The 14,797-nt window shown below is 35.9% G+C and overlaps 3 protein-coding genes across 3 annotated transcripts; 2 read left to right on the top strand and 1 right to left on the bottom strand.

Annotated features, from left to right (window-relative positions):
- Positions 1-41: 41 nt before the first annotated feature.
- Positions 42-4,926, bottom strand: LOC145782564 (uncharacterized). The gene is made up of 10 exons (XM_082594370.1): positions 4,571-4,926; positions 4,207-4,336; positions 3,668-3,914; positions 3,065-3,242; positions 2,361-2,895; positions 1,914-2,100; positions 1,440-1,682; positions 1,075-1,246; positions 784-932; positions 42-574 (listed from the first exon to the last, which is right to left on the bottom strand). The coding sequence occupies exons 1-10, from the start codon at positions 4,795-4,797 to the stop codon at positions 378-380; spliced, it is 2,265 nt and encodes a 754-aa protein (XP_082450496.1). The 5' UTR covers positions 4,798-4,926; the 3' UTR covers positions 42-377.
- A 5,105-nt stretch (positions 4,927-10,031) lies between these two features.
- On the top strand, positions 10,032-13,072 carry LOC145782073 (vacuolar protein sorting-associated protein 72 homolog). The gene has a single exon (XM_082593809.1). It carries the CDS (start codon positions 10,060-10,062, stop codon positions 11,014-11,016), a length of 957 nt encoding a protein of 318 aa, XP_082449935.1. The 5' UTR covers positions 10,032-10,059; the 3' UTR covers positions 11,017-13,072.
- A 94-nt stretch (positions 13,073-13,166) lies between these two features.
- On the top strand, positions 13,167-14,695 carry LOC145781761 (tRNA pseudouridine(38/39) synthase-like). The gene has a single exon (XM_082593431.1). The coding sequence runs from the start codon at positions 13,169-13,171 to the stop codon at positions 14,693-14,695; it is 1,527 nt and encodes a 508-aa protein (XP_082449557.1). The 5' UTR covers positions 13,167-13,168.
- The last annotated feature ends 102 nt before the right edge of the window (positions 14,696-14,797 follow it).

Here is a 14,797-nt window from a genome sequence, read left to right as displayed (position 1 = left end):
GAAGAACAACCTAAGACTTGATATGGCTTCTTCTGAAGAAGCCATATCAAGTCTTAGGTTATATCGATATTATTGTTTAATACGTAATGTTTCGCCCCCTTAATAAAGTACTTTTACAAGACTCACCAATGTGTGTTATCTAGTTTGATACAAATATGGTGCAATAGGCTACTAACTTATGTTGCATTGTAAGTTACTTTATAGCGGTTAAGTATGTCCGCGATGGTATTAAGCAATAAGTCAAAGAAATGGCAATGGTGAAAAATGAAATCAATGAAAGATAAACTAATACGACCACCAATCCCAAACGAAAGCGAAATATGAAATAATATGCTGTACGGCGTACATTCAAAAAACACAGAAGTACATCTATAAGGTTATGAACTTTCACTGTTATTAACTGGTGCGCTTGTAAGAAAACGCGATATATGATTGTTGACGACACTCTGTTTATCTGGACGCTTGAGATTGTGACATAAAGGAGGAGGGGTTTCCCATGACAACTCCTCTGGAATGTCATTACTAGCATCTTCAACTCTTGAAGTCACTTCAGCTATAAGTTCAGCAACGTAACCTGCAAAGCAAGGGTTATAAAATATATTTCTAGTCAATGTTCATCGCGTAATTTAACCGAAGCAAGCAGCTGCAACTGTCGAAGAATAGCTGGCTGAGTGTTTAGGGACTAGCAAATGCTTATGAGTTTTAGAAACGAATAAACGCACTATTAGGTTGTTTAAGTAGACTTTAGCACATATTTCAATTTTAGAAGACATGTATTCTTACTGAAGGTACATTCTTGCATTATCTTTTTTAGCGTGTGAGAACCTCCTTTGCCTTTTGGAAAGGAAAGAGAAAACTGCAAATTTCCGTCTTTTGTTTTAGCTTGCTCCTTTCTGCTATTTTCATTGTAATGAAGGGCCGCAAGTAACAATCTAAAGTTAAACATAAGCGTTGATTACTGACGATGACAAGCTGTTTTTTAGCAATCTCATTGCATTATAACTCTGTAGGCTTATTACATTCTTAAAAGCCTCTTTAACAATGGTTAGGCAGAATATTTGCTGAATGGCTTACCTGCATTTCATGGCAGCATAACCAAAGTGAAACATTTTGGGTGCAAATTGATTGACAAGACTGTGGTAGGCCTCTATGGAAAACGTCTGCCCTTCCGGGGACAATTTCGTGACATCTTTTCGTAGATTCTTGCTTCCCAACAATCCTGTCAAAGCTTCATAACATTCAGATCCTGAAAATAAAGAGTCTTGCTACTAAACTTCACATGTCAACTTAAAACACTTAAAAGCCAAGTCGAAAATTGCACAAGGTACTTTATCCAACACTGAGCGAATATAAGCAGTTAGCATGCTTTTGAAACAGCCTTCTTTTATGTTACTGCAATCACACTTGAGGTTAATAAAGACAATAAGTACAGAACAAACCTGCTGTGAAGTACTTCCTTTTCGCAAGTGGCAGATGTAAGCACGAAGGAAATAACTCACTGTGTCCAGTGTGGATGTCACATATGTGATTTGGCAGAGAGTCCCATTTAGCTAAAGCTAAATCACCATTTCCATCACTTGTCAAACCACACCAATACAGATGGTTTATAATGCTTTGTCGCCATTTCGAAACAAGCTCAAATCCCTTCTTCTTTTCTACAGCAACAAGTTTTTTCGAAAGACCTTAACCAAAGGAAATTTACAGAATTAGCGAGTTGCCTGCAGTATAAAATGGTTTACGAATGACTAGATCACTAAATGCTCCATTCACATTGCAATAACTAATGCATTTAGCAAGATCTTTTTTGGCACAAACTAAACTACATGAAAAATGAGTAGACTAATAGAGTTAAACTTGTTGTTTAGATCGTTAATCGTTTTATGGTTTTCTTTGCTTCAATGTTTAGCGCTTACCTTTTGCAACATGCCATATATCAAAGTAATGCGTCATTTCTTCATGATCCTCCCTAATCCACTTCTGTATCTGCAGGTGTCTGTCCGTAATCAATGTGCATATGTTGACTCCAGCACTAGAAAGGGTATGGAGACACCTTTTCAATCCCTCTAATTCCATGTGGTAACTTCCCTTGACCTCATTACTCTAAACACACGTCTTACATTAGGTAGAACAGTAGTAACTACTGAGGGAAAACATGTATTCGTTGTATACAATACTCATGTAACTTTTGGGGAGCTTTCCATTACATTTGTGATTTGCGGAAATAGCAAAATTACGACATCAGAATTGTGGGTAACTCCATTCAATATTATATATATTCCTTTGAAAGATGAAAATACAACATAACATAATTCAGGACACGATTTTGTAGCAAGTAGCATCGTAAGAACATGTAAACTTACCTGGACAATTTCCATGCTTAAAATACGGTTTTGCTTCACATCCATCAGAGTATAGCTTCCGTATTTAGCAGAGTGGCCCATAGAGTCACATCTTGCATCACCACCACAAATAAGATTAACATCCTTCTTTGCTTCTTGCAGTACATTCTGTTGCTTCATACTCCAGACATGGTTGACAGCAGGTATTAAAAACTTTTTTTGATGTCGAAAAAAGGTACGCTTTTCGTAACACTGAACACCCCAAAAGCGCAAAAAACGTAAAGTTTTTGTAGGTAGTGCTCCACTGAACAAAATAGAGGAACTTAACGAAATATTTCCTTCTGGTATTCCACCCACAAATGGCTGACTAAACCATTTGTAAGACTGACGGCAGTGATGGCAGATTTGTTTAACTGCCAACAGTGTTCCCTTGCATGTACTGGAAGTTGTTGCTCCTGCCTTACCACATAATTGACAGATTAAAAACAAACTCATGAGCATGCTATGGAAAATCACATATTTATTTTCCGGTATTGATTTTTGATTAGCTTCTGATCTGGAAAATACAAAGAAAATATCAATACATGTTTCAAAGTGGATGTAGCTGGACAAATTGAGGCATTCTGCCAATAAAGACCTGACCTACTCCAGCTCAATAGGCAGCTATGAACTCCAGTTAGACATTCCAAGTGTCAACACAAGCCAGAATATTATGCATCACTTACTCATTACATTCGAAAGAAATGGAATCATAAGATTCATTGTAATCTTCATCCAAACATTCATGCATGTCTTCTTCATTTTCACTATGGATGGGAGTAGAAGATTGAATAAAATCCATTACCGGTATTACACATTGAGTTGCGGCATCACTACATCTTATCGGTACATTGCATTGGATGCCTAAAACATTGCAGAAATTAAATGTGGCTGATACAGCTAGTCATAAATTATGTTAACTAGTATGTATGTTATGTTAACTAATGTTTACAGTAGTATTATGACTGTGGTATTGTCTCAATGAAGGATTTGCTTTTTTTCATTGTAACACTAACATTAATCTTTGATACTTTTAATGCAATGTTAACTATTGGATGACACTACAATAACTTTAGTGGATCATTGAAAACTTTTAGCACATGTGGATTGTGTAACAATTTACCAGTAGCCTACATACAATATATTTCACTGCAGTACAATAAGTTATTTACAACTTGATGAAGAAGGAAAAAATAATTTATTTTAAACCTTGGGCAGTGTAGCATGATTATGAAATCGACTAACATCGATAGGCTAGCATCTAGTAACCTATTTAACAAGTTTATTACCTATACTTCTGGTATTGGAAACATTAACGGTTTGGGTCATTGCAACTTTGCATTGTGGATTTATAAACATGGCTTCATAAATCATCAAAGGCTGTTCCTGTTCATCAATTGCTTCTTTTGTTATACTAGTAGAGTTTTGACCAGCAATTAACTCTGTTTCCACAGACACCACTTGTTGATCTACAAGGCTGCTACCAATATTTTGGGTTTCTTTCGAATGCACTGTAGTTACTTCATGTTGCAAAAGCTGAAATATTTTTTGGCATCAGTACCACATAAAATACTCTCTAAGTAGACTAATACAGCAGTGCACTTGACATGCCAGTATAGAACTTAACATATGTGTTAATTAAAGAAAAAGTACGGTACTTAAAGGCAGTCTTATGAGCAGAAAAGAAAATTGATCATTAACACCTTTATATGTAGGCTACGAGATAATTTACTAACCTTCACGTAGTATAAACACAAAACCTGAATAGTATGAGAGAATATAACTAGTAGGTTTGCAATTTATAGGCTAGCTATGGTAGCTAATTTACTTGTTGAACTCGGCGCTTTCTGACAGCACTCCTCTCTGTCTTTGCATGTGGTTCAGCCGTAGACGTACAAGCTACGTTTTGCCGCAGGCTAAGAATTGATGGAACTGCACGTTTCTTGAGAATCCTTTTACTGAAAGTTTAATTATCTTACAGTTAACTCTCAAGATTATTTAAAAAAAAAACTTTCTTGTCCTGCTGTAAACCTTATCAAAGATCAACTTTGAAATAACGACATTAGACTAACCCAATTAATGTGTGACAGTGGTAGTCTAGCTTAATAACACTATGGTAGTTTAGTATAGCAATGCAGCAATGAGCACTATTGGAAATGCAGTCTAACCCAGGCTAGGCTGTAGAAACTTACCTGCCTGAAAACCCCAATTGTACTTGTAGACTCGATTCTTCAAATTGGTTACTGTCAAAGTGTACGGAACAAATTTGTGAGCTTGCTTTAGCCTTCCAATACTTTCGGTTTTGTTGAACAAATTTCTGCCATTTTTTAAACAGGTTTGGATCTTTGGGAAACTGATGAACACTTATCCCAGGCTTCGGATTATTGCTGCATCCCCAAACAACACATCTTCCAGGCATTTTTGCTCCAACAAATAACTTTTACAAATGAATTAACAGTTTACTTTGTAGCCTAAACCTCAACTAAGCAAATGAAACGTCGCTTTCAGCTGTCTTAATGCAGTATATGTCTTTATGTTGTCGTGTAATTGTCTTTGCTGTGAAGGTTAGAAATAAAAACAACTGAACTGAACTGAACAGTGAAAAACTACAATCGTTCATCAATTCACCGGTGTGACGTAGAAAGGGAATTTCCCGAAGACATTTTCGGAAAGGGGCTACAAAAACCTTATGTGTTGGATTCGTGATTTCAAAAAATAAAAACACACACTTTCAGCTTGTTTTAACCAATTTTGTTGATAGGAGTTGTTCAGTTTTTAAGAAGAATTTCATTTTTTTCGGGTTGAAAGAAAATCTCTAAGACAGGCATATTTGAAAGCTGCATTCAAAAGTCCATGAATTTTAACTTAAAATGATTTGAGTTTATCAAGTCAGTATGTAATTCCAAATAAATTTACAACAGAAGAAATAATACCAGGAATAGCATAAGTTAGAATTAAGGTGTAAATTTAATACAAAGAAGATTGGTTATTTTGTAAAATATGATGTTTTAAACTCTTTCGGGTAGCCTACACAAGATTAAACTTAACAATTGTGGCACTTAAACTTGCAAATATCTACAAGAAAGCTTAAATGTATTTTGAATTGAATAACTTGACCTGATATAAACTCTATGCAGAATGCAGTCCATGTTTTTTCTATATAGTAGGAGGTTAACATAACTTTTAATACTAAAAGTAGGCTGAATACTGAAAAGTTTGGGTGTTCATCAGGACAATTATCGTTTCTAGCACTAGTTGCTACGTTCATCTGATGAAATTGAAAGTAAAATTAACAACAAACAAGATGGTTTATTGCTTCACTGACGTTTCGCGCACCATGACAATGCGCATCCTCAGAGCGAATAACATACAAAATAAAATTTCACCAGGTTATACGGTATACTGCAGTGCGATTGAAAGCAAGAAAATTTCTTTTCTGCCTTCAATTTCTTGCCTTCAATAAACCATCTTGTTTGTTGTTAATTTTACTTTCAATTTCATCAGATGAACGTAGCAACTAGTGCTAGAAACGCTAAAAGTAGGGTCCATCCGTGTACGAATTTGTGACCATTTTGTTTCATGGACATCTGAAATTCGTATTTTCTAACTTAAACAGTTTTTCTTTTTTATTAGAAAGATATTTCATACTCCTATGTGTGTAATAATTTGGTGTTGTTGTTGTGTTTGTGTGAAGTAGCCTACACTTACAATTTAGCATATTTTGTGATTACTGTTTTCATAAAAAATTGCGTTTAAACACCATTGTCATTCTGGTGGAGGTGGAATAATTCAGTGCAATCCGCCTAATAAAACAATTTGTGAAGATAAAAAAAGTTTCATGGATACGGTATATATATTATATACATTTTTAGGTGCTCTTCCACAAGACGCCCTGTTGGTCAATCGGAAAAAATGATGACGTCACACACATTGGAATGGACTATTATGAAGGAGGAAATTGTCTCCCATTTATTGATTTGTTGTTCAATTTAAAGAAATTTGCGATCGTTGAAAAGCACAAGCATAGATCTAACCAACTAAGTTAATACCAAGTCCCAAAATACTACTAGCTCCATCTGGTGGCCACCTAAACTTGACCAAATTCAAACCATTATCAAAAGTTTATTTGCAATGATAAAAACATTAAACGACAACCAATTAAAAGAACATGTTACTGTTTATTGAAGTGCTAACTTTCATTTTTATATCTTATTCAATATGCGCGCAATCGTTGTTCGAAGACAGCCCCCCAACGAAACTTTTGGCCAATGCATTTCAATGGCGAATCGATCGTCTTCCAGTTCACGCCCTGCATGTTCACCATAATTAATTGTCTCCCATTTATTCATTTCTTGCTCAATTTCAACAGATTTGCTATCGTTGAAAAGCACAAGCATAGATCTAACCAACTAAGTTAATACCAAGTCCCAAAATACTACTAGCTCCATCTGGTGGCCACTTAAACTTGACCAAATTCAAACCATTATCAAAAGTTTATTTGCAATGATAAAGACATTAAACCACAACCAATTAAAAGAACATGTTACTGTTTATTGAAGTGTTAACTTTCATTTTTATATCTTATTCAATATGCGCGCAATCGTTGTTCGAAAACAGCCCCCCAACGAAGCTTTTGTCCAATGCATTTCAATGGCGAATCGATCGTCTTCCAGTTCACGCCCTGCGTGATCACGATAATTAATTGTCTTCCATTTATTCATTTCTTGCTCAATTTCAACAGATTTGCTATTGTTGAAAAGCACAAGCATAGATCTAACCAACTAAGTTAATACCAAGTCCCAAAATACTACTAGCTCCATCTGGTGGCCACTTAAACTTGACCAAATTCAAACCATTATCAAAAGTTTATTTGCTATGATAAAAACATTAAACGACAACCAATTAAAAGAAGCAATGTGTTAAGTCTTTTGCTATGTGAAAATCAGTCTTTTGCTATGTGAAAATCAGTCTTTTGTCGAGTTTTGCAATATGTAAAATCAGGTTGTTGAATTTTTGTTCAATATGAAAAGTTGTTTCTTTCAATATGAAAATCAGTTGAATGCAATATCTAAAATCAGAACTTAAAACCAGTATCAAGCAATCAGTCTTGGTAATTCTAAAGCAATATATCAGTTTCGTTGTTGCTACTGTTTCTATATTTTTGGCACTGCCAGGATGACGTTTGGATCAGTTTATTGTTAATAATGTAGCAGCGACAACATTTCGTATCCAGTTGTTGGTGGTGGAGCTTTAATGATTCTGGTGTTTTTCTTTACTTTCTGTTTTCTGGATCGAAGATTAAAACCTATAAACAATTACGTTGTGAGCAAGCATCGATCTTCTGAGTTTGAATTAGCAACAATACAGCAGCGTAGTCGACCTCGTGTTCTATCATTCCTTGTCGACTTCGCCCAGGAATGTTGCCATCCCACTGATGGCTGTGTATGGGTGGATATGCTGAAGGCAGCGTCCGCTACATATTTATGATCGTTCCGGCGCCCCTGGCAGCAACTTTTTTTTATCATTAGGTAGCCGTGAAAAGGGCTGTTTTTTTTTTTGGCAAATGGACGATGTGGCGGCTACAGTAAGGGGTAGGACTCCCTTATGGCGCGGAGAACTTCCGGAAAATGTCGTCCCCGTGGAAACTGATGTCGCGACATAAATTTATCAAGATACCCAGGTATCATGTGCCTTGTGGTGCCACCCATTCTTTTAAATTTCCGTTTACAATTCAGCCACAGGTTTTCAATGTGGTTCGTATGAACCCCTGTGGCCGAAACATAATGATGGTGATGGTTGACCGTTTGGTGGCGATATCCAAAATCTAAAAAAATACGAAAGCAACTTTAAATAAATTTCAGCGTAAAATGCCTGCTGCAACGGTTTCCAAATAGAAATAACAAAAACATGTTAAATTGGTAAATTTATTTTTAATGGATGCATAATTCTTTTGACATGAGCCATCGTGCTTTTTGAAAAGGAGCTGTGCAGTTTAGTGGCGAGGTCAGTTGATTGTTTTTTTTGCTCCCAAAGTAACTTTAAATGGTTAACTGTTGTTAACAGTTTCTACACTATGAATAAGTTGTATCAAGTGGGACCTGGAATGATAGTTTAAGCCATATGGTTGGGTATGATGCTATCACAACAGAAAAGTACACATTGTACTGTGATATGTCTTCAGACAAGCTAAACACAAACTGGTGGTTGAATGACCAATGGGACTGTGCAAGCAATCATTTAATTGGCTGTCGTTTAATGTTTTTATCATTGCAAATAAACTTTTGATAATGGTTTGAATTTGGTCAAGTTTAGGTGGCCACCAGATGGAGCTAGTAGTATTTTGGGACTTGGTATTAACTTAGTTGGTTAGATCTATGCTTGTGCTTTTCAACGATAGCAAATCTGTTAAAATTGAGCAAGAAATAAATAAATGGGAGACAATTAATTATCGTGATCTCAAACGCAAGAAGAAGAATCGTGATCACGCAGGGCGTGAACTGGAAGACGATAGATTCGCCATTGAAATGCATTGGCCAAAAGCTTCGTTGGGGAGCTGTCTTCGAACAACGATTGCGCGCATATTGAATAGGATATAAAAATGAAAGTTAACACTTCAATAAACAGTAACATGTTCTTTTAATTGGTTGTGGTTTAATGTCTTTATCATTGCAAATAAACTTTTGATAATGGTTTGAATTTGGTCAAGTTTAAGTGGCCACCAGATGGAGCTAGTAGTATTTTGAGACTTAGTATTAACTTAGTTGGTTAGATCTATGCTTGTGCTTTTCAACGATAGCAAATCTGTTGAAATTGAGCAAGAAATGAATAAATGGGAGACAATTAATTTTCGTGATCACGCAGGGCGTGAACTGGAAGACGATCGATTCGCCATTGAAATGCATTGGCCAAAAGCTTCGTTGGGGGGCTGTCTTCAAACAACGATTGCGCGCATATTGAATAAGATATAAAAATGAAAGTTAGCACTTCAATAAACAGTAACATGTTCTTTTATTTGGTTGTCGTTTAATGTTTTTATCATTGCAAATAAACTTTTGATAATGGTTTGAATTTGGTCAAGTTTAGGTGGACACCAGATGGAGCTAGTAGTATTTTGGGACTTGGTATTAACTTAGTTGGTTAGATCTATGCTTGTGCTTTTCAACGATCGCAAATTTCTTTAAATTGAACAACAAATCAATAAATGGGAGACAATTTCCTTCTGGTGTGTTTCATTGCATTTCCACCCCGCACTTCCTCCTTCATAATAGTCCATTCCAATGTGTGTGACGTCATCATTTTTTCCGATTGACCAACAGGGCGTCTTGTGGAAGAGCACCCATTTTTATTTTATGAAAGCCAGAATATCATTTTTTTTATAAAAAACAAAATTTGTCTTAAAAACGTCATTTCAAAACCAAAAAACAAGTCACATAGTTGGCGTAAAAAGATAAAACTTATAGGCTATAAGTTGTGATAGCTTTATTGATAAATGAACTGTTGAATTATTTTGTCAAATTATTTTTTATTGTAAAATATTTGTGAAGTGGGCGCAATTACGTTGATAGTCGCAAATTTGTATATGGACTCTATAGCTTACCGGTGTCTTGGAATAAACTATATATTTAATTTGTCAAATAGACTTAGGTTATTTTAAATACAGCATTTGTGTATTACATGCTTCATGGCTGCATCCAGAGAGCCTCGTTGTAATGCTGGAAATCGCATGTCAAAAGTTCTTGAAGAAGAGCTGGATGAAGATGATTTCTACAAAACAACATATGGAGGTTTTAATGAAGAAGAGGAAGACAAAGATTTTCAGTCCGATCAAGAAGACTCTGCTGATGAAGTTGATTCAGATTTTGATAAGTCGGAGCATGATGAACCAATCAGTGATGAAGATGATGACAAACCAAAGCGCAAGAAAAAAGGGATATCTACAAAAGCTTACAAAGAGCCTTTAATCAAAAAAACTACAAAATCTAGTACAGAAAATAAGGAGGAAGGTAAAACGTCATCTGAAAATGTGCCTAAAAAGCGTAGTGCTGTTAGTTCTCTTGATGGGCCAATGAGAAAATCTTCACGTCGATCAACTGCCACTAATTCTATGATGACTACATTGCGTCAAAAAGAACGAGAAGAAACTGACAAAAAGAAAAAAGAAACAGCAAAAAAACCAACAACTGGTTTTCGTCGCTTAACTCAAGAGGAGTTAATGGCAGTTGCTGAAAAAACAGAGCGGAAAAATCTTAAGTCTCTTGAAAATTATCAACGGTTAGAAGCAAGCAGAAAAAAAGCTTCAGTGAAAAAACGGGTTTTTAATGAACCGACCATCACTTACTTTTCCACAGCTATGCCAACCTCCCCCAAATTTGATAAAACTGGAAATGAACAATCTTCAGACAGCAATGATCAAAACAAAGTGTCTCGAGCATTTTTAATATTTTCAGAAAACTCTGCTTATAAAGAAACATTTTCTCACAAAAAAATCAGACCGCACCCTAAATTGTACTGCCCTGTTACTAAAAAAGTAGCAAGATATATTGATCCTGTGACTAAACTTCCCTACTATGACATGAATGCATTTAAATTGATTCGTAAAGCTTACCTTGATGTAACTAATGAAATGAAAAAGACTTAAACTTTAAAGTACTGGTCCTGACAAAGCACAACAAGCATAATATGAGTTGTGATAGCAAGCAGAGCCTGATACTGTGATTTGTAGACCACAATGTGAGACAATGTGAAAAGATTCCAAGTCCAATCTGTAATTTGCATTAACCATTCTAGGGAGCTGGTGTACAAATTTCCACCCTGGTTCAGCCGAATATTCACATCATAGCATTTATGACCAGGGCAGAGACATGTACACCGGCTCCCATTCTAGTAAGTCCAAGAATGTTTGAATAAAAATGAAGGGTTTGAACAGTTCATCTAATTAATATCAAATTGTTATTAGAAGTTTTTTTTGTTAATAACTAAGTAGTTTTCATATATATAATCCTTGTATCGTTTATTCTGGATTTGTTTAAAGTCTATTACTGGCATCAGTTTGAAATGAAGTGCATATTGTGATAGTAATACATTAACTGTGCGGCAACACATATCTTCTGTTTAATGTTTTTAAAGGCTCTATTAATGTCAAGAATGCTGATGACACGGAAGCCATCTTCAAAAATATAATTGACAGATGTAACGTGTATTGGAGGTATAGAAAATTTTTAAACTGGAGTTTTCTTTTGTTTGATTATTATCTGTGACCTTCCGTATAAACTCCCTCTGAATTCTGTTCTATTTTTTGTGGTGGGATGGTGCAACGGCATTGACTTTGGCTTTCCAATAATGCAAACCTGGTTCGACTTCTGGCTTAGCTGGTTGGTGAAAACACTGCTCATCTCTACCCAGGGTGTAATAAGTTGGGTGGGTATAATTGCTGCAGGAAAGGCAGTCGAGAGAAAGGAGCTGTCTACCCTACTCTCCTAGTACCGATGGCTTAGTAAAGTGAGAACCTTATTTTCACAAACACGATACTTGAATCAAGTATGGGACCACCTTTACCTTTTTAGTATACTTTTCAGTCTTGTAATTTGCTTGATATGATGAAAATATTCCATTTTTTGTCATCCTTTTAATCATTTCTCTTGCCTCATCTTAGTCAACCTTACATTTTGTATTGGCCTGCTTTTTGCAATGTATCATAATTTTCTGAGGTTGATGTTGTTAATTAGATTCTAGTTATCTATTTGTTGGATATGATAATGGATTCATTTAATTTTCATTCTCTTTAGCTGATGCATGATACCTTCGTATGACACCACATTTTAAAATATTTTGACTTTCTTATGTCATGTTCAATTGTTCATTGCTCGTAGCCTACCGTATCTTTCTCATCCATATATATGTGGTTGTTTAAAGTATGAGAGTAATCTTAATTTTGTGCTTTCCCCAATTGACTGTTGTTTACACATCGTACTAAGTGACATGACAGCTATATTAGCCATAGCAATCTGTCTTCTAATTTTTGTGCTATCATAAGTGTCTGTTATAACTAATTCCGGTTCTGCTCAAATGGCAAAAATTATTAAAATTTTCAACAACATCTCTGCTAATATCCGTGTTTTGTCGCTTCTACCTTTTTCTAGACCTCTGCTATGTTTGGCATATATCGACGGTCGAAAACAAAAAAGTCGTAAGTGCATTTTTACACTTTGGAGTAAAGGACCAAAAAAACACCTTTATTTTCTTTGTTTGAATTTCTTTAATGCTTTTGCTTTGAGCATTAATATCTGTAACTATAATAGTAAAATAGCAGTAGATAGCCCTAAGTGCATACTGCATAGGCTTTGAAAATGCAAAAAAAGAAATTTCTCAAAATGTCACTTACGACTTTTTTGTTTTCGACGGTCAATATGTATTGTTTTTCGTTGTGATGGTCAGATATGAAAACAAACTGAACTGAATATATATATGTAAGCCTGAACAAATTGCATTCCATTTAAATTTAAATCATCTGAAGAAGAAGACTTCAAGTTTTGATTTGTGTACAACTTTAGCGTATGCACAATTTTTGTTCAATGTCAGAGTTGACAGTTTCCGACATCTGGACAGTTGACAACATCTGGCAACCTTGCTCAATGTGTTCAATGCATTCAGTGGTTCCTCATTTCTGTGCTATTATAAGATATTTCTTTTTTAGATATTGATGTCAAATGAATGTGATCATAAGAAGATCTTTCTCTGATATTGCTGTTACAACTTTGAAGTTGTTTTCAACTTGTACACCTGTGTTTATGATGACTGAGCGACTCGTCAAAACTGATGAACTTGAATCAATGACAAAAGAGCAGTTAATATCTAAAGTAATTCACTTTCAGTGTTTGTATCGGCAGCTGCTTAATCAAAGGAATGAAGACTGTCAAGAAGCAAACAGTCGGCGCAAAAAATGTCGAGGTAAAGATATTGATTTTAAGGCTTCCAATTATCGACGTATTGCCTTGAAATTTGCATATCTTGGTTGGGACTACAGTGGATTGCAGGACAATCCTCATCTCGCAGACACTGTGGAGTACATATTGCGTGATGCAATCCGGAAAACCAAACTTGCTGCTACTGATGATCCCTTAAAGTTTTCACGGTGTGGACGAACTGATAAAGGTGTTAGTGCTTTTCAGCAAGTCATCACTGTGAGAGTTCGGACTCGTCTGATGTGTGGGCCAGGTATAACTAAGTGGGTTGATCCCTCTTTACTTCCTGTTGACGATCGAGAGTCAGCCCATCGTATTCCCCCTGATAACTCCACTAAAGTGAAAGACAGCTCAGGAAATCTAGAATCAGAACTGAAGCTATTTAAATCGGCTTCATTAACAAATGCTTCTGAATTGTATGAACATGAGAGTTTACAGGAAACTTCAGAAAATGTTGCGTTAAAAACCATGATCAGTGATCAAGACTTTGATTTTGTGATGATGTTGAATAGAGTGTTGCCAGCTGAAGTCCGAATTCTGGCTTGGGCCCCAGTGGAAGAGGAAACTTTCAGTGCTCGGCATGATTGCATTGGCCGAGAATATCGATATTTTTTCCCTAAAGGAAATTTGGATATTGATGCCATGAACAATGCTGCCAAATTGTTTTGTGGTTTGCACGACTTTCGAAACTTTGGTAAATTGAATGTGGTGAACAGCACAAACTTTGTTCGGAGAATAGATGAGTTTGCGATCCAACTAAATGACAGCACTGATATCACTTCACAATATAGCATGTGTCATGCTAGAATCATGGGGAGCGGATTTGTATACCATCAAGTCCGAAGCATGATGGCAGTGTTGTATCTCATTGGAGCAGGTCTTGAAAAAGCAGAAGTTATCACAGAATTACTGGACATCAAGAAGAATGCTCGCAAACCTTGTTATGGACTTGCTGATGCGATGCCATTAGTGCTTTACAAGACATATTATAACGGAATAAATTGGAAAGTATCAAAAGAGGCGTTAGTATTGCTAGTGCGTCACGTTCGGTCGTATTGGTGCAACACAGAAACCAAAGCATGCTTGTCTAGGGAGCTGATACATTGCATTGAAAATGACACAACAACATCTTTGCAAAACTGTAAAGTTGATGCGAAACGTGGTTATGCTGATGTTTGTGCGAATATTGATGCTGGTTATCATGGAGTTCACAACAAATTTACAAAGTCATCAAATACTGGGAAACCATATAGAAAAATAATGGACAGGCCTGCAGGCTGCACGCTTGAAGAAAAAATTGATAGTTTAGAACGAAAGCGACAACGGCTAAGTACATCTGCTGTTGATTCCGAATGAATCCTTGTCACCAGTTTCTTATTTCTATTATTTTTTCAGCTGACTTTTAAGAAACAAAAAGTTTTGTTAAAATGTCATGTCTGCATCATGTGTGGTTTTCTG

Source organism: Aplidium turbinatum, chromosome 13, assembly GCF_918807975.1.
Source record: "Aplidium turbinatum chromosome 13, kaAplTurb1.1, whole genome shotgun sequence".
NCBI lineage: Eukaryota > Metazoa > Chordata > Ascidiacea > Aplousobranchia > Polyclinidae > Aplidium > Aplidium turbinatum.
The sequence above is the reverse complement of the archived record's forward strand: the minus strand, read 5'-3'. Positions and strand labels throughout refer to the sequence as shown.

Bases quoted from the DNA above. Each gene is read 5' to 3' on its own strand.
- LOC145782073 (XM_082593809.1), top strand. From the start codon at position 10,060: ATGGCTGCATCCAGAGAGCCTCGTTGTAATGCTGGAAATCGCATGTCA.
- LOC145781761 (XM_082593431.1), top strand. From the start codon at position 13,169: ATGACTGAGCGACTCGTCAAAACTGATGAACTTGAATCAATGACAAAA.
- LOC145782564 (XM_082594370.1), bottom strand. From the start codon at position 4,797: ATGCCTGGAAGATGTGTTGTTTGGGGATGCAGCAATAATCCGAAGCCT. The intron at 3,915-4,206 runs GTAAATTAGCTA...AAAATATTTCAG, and splicing joins GAAAGCGCCGAGTTCAACAA to CTTTTGCAACATGAAGTAAC. The intron at 1,247-1,439 runs GTTTGTTCTGTA...CTTTATTTTCAG, and splicing joins AAGGAAGTACTTCACAGCAG to GATCTGAATGTTATGAAGCT.